Below are 10,080 nucleotides of genomic sequence, written 5' to 3'. Positions count from 1 at the left end.
GGAGTCCGTCGTCGCCTCGGCCACAGCCCCGGAGGCGGAGTCCTGCTCCCAGAGACTCACGGGACGTCTTTCCGGAGGAGCGAAGTGTGACTTAGCTTAGGGTGCCCTGGGAAACGTAGTTCATAAGCTCCCAAATGTCCACAGGAATTGAGGGAAAGAGAATTTTCTGAGATTACTCATTTGACATACAGATGTGTGTATAACACAGTAACCGATCTCTGTGGCCTCTGAACTTTCGGTCGTGAGGCAAACTAAGCGTAGCATCTTTTCATATGTTACACCGAGCATCTGGTTGACATCTTAAACTACACGTGGGTGAAACAACTCATCTTCCTTTCTCGAATTCTCCTCTAATCAAACTGACCCATTGCCACCGATTTTGTGATTGTTATAAAAACACTAGAATAATCTTTGACCCCTCTTCGTCACTTAATGCCTACAATCGCTTGCCAGCTCCTGCTTTTTTATAACTCTGTAGCTTGTTTGTTCTACAGCCTCGGCAAATGTCTCCTCATTCTTTCTCTGGACTGTTGTAACCTGGGTTATCGCTTTCTTGCCTCCCTAATTGTTCCAACTGCAACTGGAAGTTGCATGAAATTTATTTTTTATTAAGGTATCATTGATATACACTCTTATGAAGATTTCACAAGAAAAACAATGTGGTTACTACATTCACCCTTATTACCGAGTCCCCCCCATACCCCACTGCAGTCACTGTCCTTCAGTGTAGTAAGATGCCACAGAGTCCCTATTTATCTTCTCTGAACTACACTGTCCTCCCCGTGACCCCACACACCCTGTGCACGAATCATGATACCCTACAATCCCCTTCTCCCTCCCCACCCGCCCTACCCCATTCTTCCCCTTTGGTAACCGCTGGTCCCTTCTTGGAGTCTGTGAGTCCGCTGCTATTTTGTTTCTTCAGTTTTGCTTCGTTGGTATACTCCACAAATGAGGGAAATCATTTGGTATTTGTCTATCTCGGAAGTTGCATGAAATTTTATCAAAAATTTCAGCCTTCAAAGTTGCGTGAAATTTTATCCTGTGGCAGCCCTGGAAGTAGAGCTTCGAGGGCCTTTCAGAATGTAGAGCTGAGTTCTAACCTCCTTGAACTGTCCTTACCTTCCAGCCCTGCGGTGGTGCACAGTACTGCAAATAAATGTGCTCTCATCATCAAAAGTCCCTTCAATGTGTGTGTAACACAGTAACCGATCTCTGTTAATTCATCCCTTTATTTCCTACCACCACCTCACACCGGCTTTTCCTGCTCCCCAAGCTAGTAATTGAGCGGAGGTGACTTATGAGAAGCTGAGACCGGTAGTGGGAACAAAAACCCGAGCACAGGAGCGTTGGACCTCCTGCCTGCTCTGCTAGTTCTCTATTGCACTTTCTTCCCAGAGCTCTCTTCCACTCTCTTCTACATTACAAGGAGCACAACCAAACCAGTTTCATTTCTAGACTAAACAAATAATGTAGGGACTTGGAAGGAGCAGAATCTTTTTTACTTTAAGTGAGTCAAGTATGCAGATATGACAGTCTTTGGCCACGCTTCTGTGAATCCGGAGCAAAGGACTGCCATCCCCAGGGAGAAAGCCCAAGTCCCACAAGCCGCTGCTGTCCCGCCCTGCTCCTCCCCTCTCTCATCGGGGCACTTGCTCTTCCCTGTTCTCACCAGAGAGGCACAAACGCTCTGTCCCTTCCAGCGTCAGGCGGAGGGAAGGGAAAACGTCCGTTGTTTTTCTCTTTCCCTCACTGCCGATCACCAAGAGGCTGACCAGGTCAGAAAGCCATGATGGAAATCTTCCAATGCTGGACAGGCTCCCTCCTCCAGAGAGCTTGTCCTTGACTAATTTTTTTTTTCCTGATGAGAAAGAAGAGAGAGAAAGAAGGGAAAAGAAAAACCACAAACTTCCTTGGAAAACCAGCTCCTAGTCAGGGCCTAGAGCGCCCGCCCTAGACTCCAGCACTCAGGAATCCTGACGACTCGGGTGGCCCTGGAGCACCTGGGCCGAGCCCCTGCCTGCCCCCGCGCTCCTCTGGGGCCCTCGGTCCGGGGCGTGAGCCGGAAGCAGCCCCGACTGGGCAAGGCCTGCCGCTGGTAAGCCTGTGAAACTGGTGTAGGCTCTGGCATCGACAGCTGGATGGCAGCTGGGGCTGTGGCGCAGCCTCTCGGTGTATCCATCTCCCGCATTGAATTGTCATAGCTGACCCCTCTTTCTCAGTCCTGGAACAGCACCCACTTCTTAAGGTAAAAACTTTGTTTTAACCATTTCCTTCACCTCCTCTTCTGCCTCCAGTTCTCCTTCCTCTCTGGGGAGGTGGTACTGACTGCGCTTCCACCTTTGGTCTCTAAGTCTGGATTGCCAGAGGCACTAAGGCCGGAAGAATATGTGCAAGGAATGCTGCTTGGTCCCTTCATTTCTTTCTTACAATGAAATCTGCCCCCTTTCCTTTTGCGAGCAAAGTAGACAGGGCACCGTGGTGGTAGACTTTTTCTGAGGGGAAAATTTAGACCAGTAGTTGCATTAAGATTTGGGTCAGACTGAGAAGGAGGCGAGTGGGACGGTAAGGGACTTGAGTGGACAGGAAAGTTCCTGGGGGGGTGGGGGGGGTTTGTTAATGCTACCTAGCCATTTTATGCTTCCTCCAACTCTTGGCTGTTTGCTGCCTCTGCTAGGGAGGGACCAGGGCTATTTTAACTCCCTCACTCACCATCAGAGGATAATTCCAGCTGGAGAGAATGTGTAGGACTTGAGTTGAGAAAAGAAGAGGAAAAGAAGGAAATCGGATTTGTTTGAGCACCCGCCCCCTCGTGCTCCTATCTGCGCTGTGATACTCCATGCCCACCCCACCAGGAGTGCACCTTGTTCCTTCTCTTAAGACTCAGCCCACTTAACTTTGTCCAGTTTCTCCGAGACCCAGCCCCCTCCAGTGCTCAGCTCCTGGTTCCCTTTGGCTTGTACCTCTAGTCATTGAGCTGCCCAACCCCCAGTTAATAAGTGACCATTTCTGGTATTGGACAGAAAAGAAATGAGTCCTGCTTTTCTCAAAGCTTTTTTAACTTTCCCAGGCTCTGGTTTCTGCTTTTAAGATTCATCTTAAATGTTTGGGAGAGGAGGAAAAATAAAAAGAGAGAGAAAAAAAAAAGTATGGCCTACAGATAATTTTTGCTACTCTGATTCTAAATTAACAACACGTAAATGAGATGCAGCTAGCATAAATTAGTTGAACCAGGAGGATGATCAATTTGGGTGACTAGGCGTAATTTGGCAACTTTTATGTTCTTCAGGCCCATCTCCCAGGCCTTACCTTAGCTGTAAATTCCTGCCAGTTTACAAGAAGGAAGCATAGTCTCAAGTTAGGAGGAAGCTGGAGAAAAGATAACAGTTCTGACAAGTTTAATGTCTCTTCTTTTCTTACCTTGATCAAAGGGGAGAGGGGAGCAAGGAGGTTGAAGGGAGATGTTTTCTAGAGGGCAGGGTTTGTGGCTTTTTATTATTTACTGTTCCACAGCATTAATTAAATATCTGTTTATGCTGGACTCAATGCTTACTGCTGATAGAGAGCAAGTTAAACAGGTCCCGTGTTCACAATTAAAATGACCTAGATGGGAATATAAAGAAAGGATATGTGCACAGGTAGATAAATGTAGAAGGAGTCTTTTTTATGTAAGTCAATAATCAGCATCTTCATATTCCATATAAATAGTGGGCAAGATAGTATCTCTGGGTTTAGGCAGTTTTTGGGGTAAAGAGGAACTGAGAAGTTGCTATCACAACTCTGGCAATCAAGAGAAGCTTACTGAAGAATTTGTCGGGGGAGTGGACTTTGAACCCCTAATCTAAAGTTACTTATCAGAACAAGTCTGATTCAGGTTCCTATGGTCTACCAATCCCTTTTAAGGAAGCCCTCCCAAGACCTTTTTGCTCTGGTTTGGGATTGTGTAAAGGTCACTAGAGTCCTTTGAGAAGAAAGACTTCTTTTTCACCAGCGTTTTGACTTTAGGGAAATGATACTGACTGTCCATATCTCCACTCTTAACCTTAGTATTTTTGACCTTGGGATGAGGCAGAGAGAAAAAAGCACTAAGGACACAAATAGCCTGTGTGTGTGTGTTCAGGTTGATCATGAACAGCCAAGGGATGGGGTTTGGTGTAGGGCAGAGGAATTACCCCCAGCCTGGCTATGGGGGCAGTTACCAACTCATGTGATGCCATTACAGGGTGAGCTAAAGATCACTGTATTAATAACCATTAGTATAGTTTAATATTTCTTTCTCCATCTCTTTCCTTTCTGTATTTCACCTTTTACTCCCTTTCTCTTTTCTTCATTCCTTGTCCTTATCTGTTTCAGGGAAGCTGACTTCATCCAATGTCTTCAGTCGTGCGGGAGTCATTCCTCCCAAGCCTGAATGCCCATACCCTCATTGGTGCCATCTGGTCACAGCTGGTCAAAAGAGCTCAGCCTGGGGCTGTTCTGTCCACCCAAGCTGAGAAGACATGTCCTCCCCATAGCCAGGAGGGACTATACAGACACTCTCCAGCCTTCCACACTATATTCCTTTGCTAAGACTTTTCTGGGTCTCTTTGCTTTCTAGCCCAATTTCCTTGTTATTGGATCATCCCTCTTTTGCATACCAAGCCTAAATTAGGCAATTCACTCAGTAAAGTCCTTTGGTGCCCTTCAGTTGACCCCTGTGATCATGGAACACCAGCAGCCTGAGCATCCTGCCTCTGGTAAGGCCAGGATTGCAGAAGCAGTCAGCTCTGAAAATCACAAGGTCCTGTCACAACCAGATGAGCATCCTCAGGATATAGATGGTGGAGATGCTGATGGGGCAATCAGAGAACAGGAGCCAGGAGACCAAGTTTCCCTGCCTGCCCAGGGTCAGGATAACCTCCAGTTCCCTCCACCTCATGCCAGCTCAAGCCAACTGGGGCCAGCCCATGGGATGTTACCTGAGGTAGAGACCATGGGGGCGTGCTCCAGACCCCAGGAGCTTCCCCAGTCCCCCAGGGTCCAACAGTCTGAGCTAGATTTCTACTGTGTAAAGTGGATACCCTGGAAGGGAGAACGGACCCCCATCATTACCCAGAGCACAAATGGCCCTTGTCCTCTCCTTGCCATCATGAACATCCTCTTTCTTCAGTGGAAGGTAAGAGAATGTGGATGGGGGCTCAGAAAATTTGGGGGAGACTACTCTTCCCTGACCCACCTCCTTGGTCGTCCTGATTTTTTAAAACCAGTCAAAACTTTCCAGGTTATTCTCCCTATTTATCTAGCTTAAACAAATGAAATAAGATGTTTATAAAAACAAAACAAAACAAAACAATGATCTGCCTTACTCTTCTCCAGCAAATGAGAATGCTTTACAGTATTTCACATTCATCCCCTTGCTCCAGTTGCAAGCCTTTTTTTTTTTTTTCCACCACAACCTACCACTGGACAACCCCCATCCAACCCCTTTCTAGGGGCTTCTCCTTCGGGGCTCTGGGAAAGAAAGCACACACACAGCTAAGCCCTGATCGCCCCTTCTGTCTCCAGGTGACGCTGCCTCCTCAGAAGGAAGTGATCACATCAGATGAGCTCATGGCCCATCTTGGTGAGTGACTGGACCTGAAGAGGAATTGCACACAAGTTCAAGAACTGTCCACTCAGCCTGAAATCCGGAATACTGAGGGACTCCCCATTTGGGTTTCTGATGTGCTATGGGACTTCTCTGCAAGGCCAGGGAAAAAAAAGAAAAATTCATAGTGTTGGGAGTCCTGACTTGTAATCCCAATTCTGTCCTTAACTTTTGGATGTGACCCTGGGTAGGCCCTTCATCTTTGTGAGCCTGTTTCTTCCTCTGAGAAATGGAAGGTCTAGATTAGATTCTAAGGCTCTTTTCAGTTCTGGAAATCTGTGGTTCTGTGACATAATTCCCATTATCCAGGAGAAGAGGAAGCAGCTTTTGGGACAATTGGTGGGGTAAGCTAATAAGGAATCCTGTCTTGTAGGGGACTGCCTCCTCTCCATCAAGCCCGAGGAGAAATCAGAGGGACTTCAGCTTAATTTTCAGCAGGTGAGGCAAAAGCTCTGTGGACAGGGGTTTGCAGGTTTATAAGGAGACACCTAGGCTATTAAAGAGAATCTTTTCTTCTGCTTCTCAAGAGGGTTCCTTGAACTATGACTTCTTTCTGCAGGAGGAGGGTATATCTCTGTCCTAGAAATGTGTTCACTTACATAAGATAAAGAAGGGTTGAGGCAGGGGAGCAATGGAATTGCCTGTAAGAGACTCAGGGAAGAAAAGCAGCAGGATTTAATTTTTTATTTCTGGAGGTGGGAGTGGAGGGGCAAGTAGGCAGGCTAGAATATCCATCATTTTCTTTTTCTTTTTCCAGCTTTATTAAGACATGATTGACATATAACATTGTGTAAGTTAAGATGTATAATGTGCTGATTTGATACATCTGTCCTTTTCCTTTCTACCCCCAGAATGTGGACGATGCAATGACAGTGCTGCCTAAACTGGCCACAGGTCTGGATGTCAATGTGCGATTCACAGGTGTCTCTGATTTCGAGTACACACCTGAGTGCAGTATCTTTGACCTACTAGGCATACCTCTGTACCATGGCTGGCTTGTTGATCCGCAGGTGCGAGTGAGAGGGCTCAGATGAGGTGCTTACCCGACTCGTGCTCTCAGAGAAGCAGCATCTTGTGGGGCAGAGGCAGGGGTGGTGGGGATGAGACTGGCTTGGGAGAGGAGTAGGGTTTAGAGGCTGAACCCAGTGCAGAATTCCTTGTCTTTCAACCTTTTTTAGGTGGGGGTAACATTCAAATACAAATAGGTCGGTTCTTTAGCTTCAGAAGTTTCAGGAACCCTTGGTTGTAGGGTTGCAGCCCTGTGGGCTTGCTTCATTTCCTTCCTAAACAGATCTCAATTTCTTTTTTTATATCACCCTACCCTGCTGCCTGTGCAGAATCCTGAGGCTGTGAGTGCAGTTGGGAAACTGAGTTACAACCAGCTGGCAGAGAAGATCATTACCTGCAAGCACTCCAGTGACACAAACCTTGTGACAGAAGGTGATATCCCTCCCTTCTTTCGGTCTTCTGTGGAGGGAAAGGTGGCTACTTAGGTTTATTGTGTATTGTTTGTCTCCCCTGACCACACCCCACTAGAATGTAAACTCCATGGGAGGGAGTTGGGGGACTTGTCTCTTTAGTTCACTGACGTGTCCCCAGTGTGTAGTACAGGGCCTGGAAAAACTCAGTAACTATTTGTTGAATGAATGACCACAGCCAGGCTTCAAGGAAGGAATTTCAGAAGGTTGGACAACCACTAGGGTTTTTGACAGGGACTCTCTGGCTGATACTTCCTATTGTGGACTTTGGATGTAAGCCAAGTCTCCCCTCCATAATCTTGTGCCCTCCTGGCAGGCCTGATTGCAGAGCAGTTCCTGGAGACCGCGGCGGCACAGCTGACCTACCATGGACTGTGTGAGCTAACAGCAGCTGCCAAGGAGGGCGAACTTAGCGTTTTTTTCCGAAACAACCACTTTAGCACTATGACTAAGCACAAGGTGATGAGGCTCTGGAGGTGGTGGGGTTGGAGTGTGTTCATTTCCTTATGCCCCTTCTTTAGTGTTTCAGTCAGGATAGGATAGATTAAACTCTGGGAACAAATGGCCCCTAAAATCCCTGTGGTTCACCACACCAAAGGTTTCTTTCTCACTCATGCTGCATGTCTATAGCAGACTGGCTGCAGTTCTGTCCCATGGCCTCCCCACTCTGGGCCCAAGCTGACAAAACAGCGTGTATCTGGAATAGGGGAGGGAAAAGATGGGGGCACTGTGCACTTGCTTTTAGTGCTTCCACCTGGCAATGCCACGTGGCATTTCTGCTAACATCTTACTGGCCAGAGCAAGCCATAAGAAATAAGCCTGCCATCAATGGAAGAAAGTAGTATACTTTCCCAAGAAGGGACAGTGGAATTTTTGAACGATACTATAGTCTTCCAAAGTCAGAAGTTGTCATGCTCTCTAGGAACTGAGTAGAGGAAGGAAAGGTCTTTGGTTCTCAACGGATTTATCCTGTAGCCATCAGGCAAGCCCAGAAAAACATTCAAAGTATGGTGGGAAGCAGGATATTGTGTGGGACCCCAGCCCTGAGGACTTTATGCTGGACCACAGTGACTGCCACACTCACACCCAGCTGACCATACACTCAGACACCCCTTTCTTCTCCCCACAGCTGCACAAATTTATAAATGCTCACAATGACACATTCCAACTAGCACACCGATTGATTCATATGGTTTCTGTATTTCAGATAATTTCTGGCAGTAAACTGCCTCTGTTACCTGTCCTACCAGTTAGCTTTGCGCTCTTTTTTGCAGAGTCACTTGTACTTACTGGTCACTGACCAGGGCTTTCTACAGGAGGAGCAAGTGGTGTGGGAGAGCCTGCACAATGTGGATGGGGACAGCTGCTTTTGTGACTCTGACTTTCACCTAAGTCATTATCTGGGCAGGGGACCTGAAGCAGGATGTGGGAATGGCTCATCAGAAAAGCAGCGGCAGTTAGACCAGGTGTGTGTGGTCTTTGGGTAGGGTGCGGAGAGCTCATTTGCTTCAGAGAGCAATTTTTTTTTGCCATAGATGAGGTGCATGCCTTTTATCATCCAGAGATTATAATGTGTTATACCCAAGCCCTCTACTCCCTACTGCCTTCAGACCATCTCTGTGCTGTGTATGTGTTCTCTGGCACACGTGGCTATGTGTTTTGATCCGGAGGAGAAGGAGCTGGAGAATTTGAAGGATGAGGCAAAACTGGTTTGGGAACCTAAAGCTCGCCCAAATATCTCCCAGACCCCAGCCCGCCTCAAACTCTTGTTCTTCGTACCCCCTCTCCAGGACTACCTGATTGCTCTGTCCCTGCAGCAGCAGCCACAAGGTGCACTGGGGCTCAGTGACTTGGAGCTGGCCCAGCAGCTTCAGCAAGAGGAGTACCAACAGCAGCAAGCAGTCGTGCCTGCCCCTGTGCGGGTCCTGCCACCGCCCGTAAGCCTGCTGCTCCCTGCCCTCTGCACCACTCCCCCTCTGGTGTTGCCTCCTGCCCAGTGTTCCACCCCTGCGTCTTCTGATCTGAACACTTGTCATTCCTGCAGTTGCTTCTTCAAGCTTTCCCAGGGGCCTTTTCCCTGTCTGTCCCTCTTCCCTGGGTCCCTTCCTGTTTTCCCCTTGGTCCCTTTTGATCCTGACCCCGGTTCCATCTAGAATCTCTATCCTTGTGCTCTGCCAAGGCTGATGGATGACCAACTATTAAATCTGATGCAGGGGAGAGGAGCCACATCTGGACGTCCAGCTGGGGACCGTCGGCAGAGGCTGAAGCAGGAGTCTGACTGTGTCCTCCTGTAGCACTGCCAAGTGCCAGGTCGCCCTGTCTCTTCTTTCAGAGGCCATGGCTGTTTTGCTTGCTCCTCTAGCTCAACCCTGAGATACACAGGGTAACTTACTTATGGACTATTGGGGATCAGAGCAGGCAGTAAGTGCCAGGGTCAGACTCGGTAACATCTTTGCCCTCATGGGCTGCTCAGCCTTTCTAACTCCCATTCATCCCAGGCAATGTTGGGACTGGTGGGGTGAGGATTTATGATCCTAACTGCCTTTCCCCAGAATAGTTACACTAATATACAGACTCAGGCTCCAGGAGAAGTCCATGTCTAGAATGCATCTCCCCAACTTCCCACCCATGACTGGCTGGGTCCTCCTGACTATCTTGAGAGCCCATCTCCGTTTGTTTCAGAGTTTGATTTGGGTTTCTATCTCCATTATTTGTAATGCCTTTCTAGGGGTTTGGAAATAAAACTTCTTTCCTGAGATCTGTTGTTTACCTTACCCTGCAGCAATGGGGTTAAGGATTTGACCCAATTAAGGAATGTGAAAAGACTGCGTTGGCTTAAGGGGGTGGGCAGCGGTGTAGAGAGGCGCGAGGAAGTTGCCTGTTATTTCCATTAGAGCCAGCAGGGGGCACCAAAGCCTTTTTTCTTCTTTGTGTTTATCTGTTTTTGACCGGTCTTCTGTGAGAACAGCCCTCTAA

At 47.9% G+C, this 10,080-nt stretch overlaps 1 protein-coding gene across 7 annotated transcripts; it reads left to right on the top strand.

The window, feature by feature from the left end:
• Window positions 1-1,647: 1,647 nt before the first annotated feature.
• On the top strand, window positions 1,648-9,860 carry MINDY1 (MINDY lysine 48 deubiquitinase 1). Of its 7 annotated transcripts, XM_036905213.2 has the most exons (11): window positions 1,648-1,778; window positions 1,874-2,248; window positions 4,354-5,155; window positions 5,545-5,602; window positions 6,000-6,064; window positions 6,478-6,636; window positions 6,964-7,066; window positions 7,421-7,563; window positions 8,379-8,570; window positions 8,895-9,041; window positions 9,318-9,860. In XM_036905213.2, exons 3-11 carry the CDS (start codon window positions 4,703-4,705, stop codon window positions 9,396-9,398), a joined length of 1,401 nt encoding a protein of 466 aa, XP_036761108.1. In that variant the 5' UTR covers window positions 1,648-1,778; window positions 1,874-2,248; window positions 4,354-4,702; the 3' UTR covers window positions 9,399-9,860. The 7 variants fall into 7 exon arrangements, with proteins under 7 accessions (XP_036761108.1, XP_036761112.1, XP_057356697.1 ...); XM_057500714.1 differs by having other exon boundaries at window positions 1,691-2,248; window positions 8,421-8,570; XM_036905215.2 differs by having other exon boundaries at window positions 1,691-2,248; window positions 8,922-9,041.
• The last annotated feature ends 220 nt before the right edge of the window (window positions 9,861-10,080 follow it).

Source organism: Manis pentadactyla, chromosome 4, assembly GCF_030020395.1.
Source record: "Manis pentadactyla isolate mManPen7 chromosome 4, mManPen7.hap1, whole genome shotgun sequence".
NCBI lineage: Eukaryota > Metazoa > Chordata > Mammalia > Pholidota > Manidae > Manis > Manis pentadactyla.
This window is presented reverse-complemented; position numbering and strand designations above follow the sequence as displayed.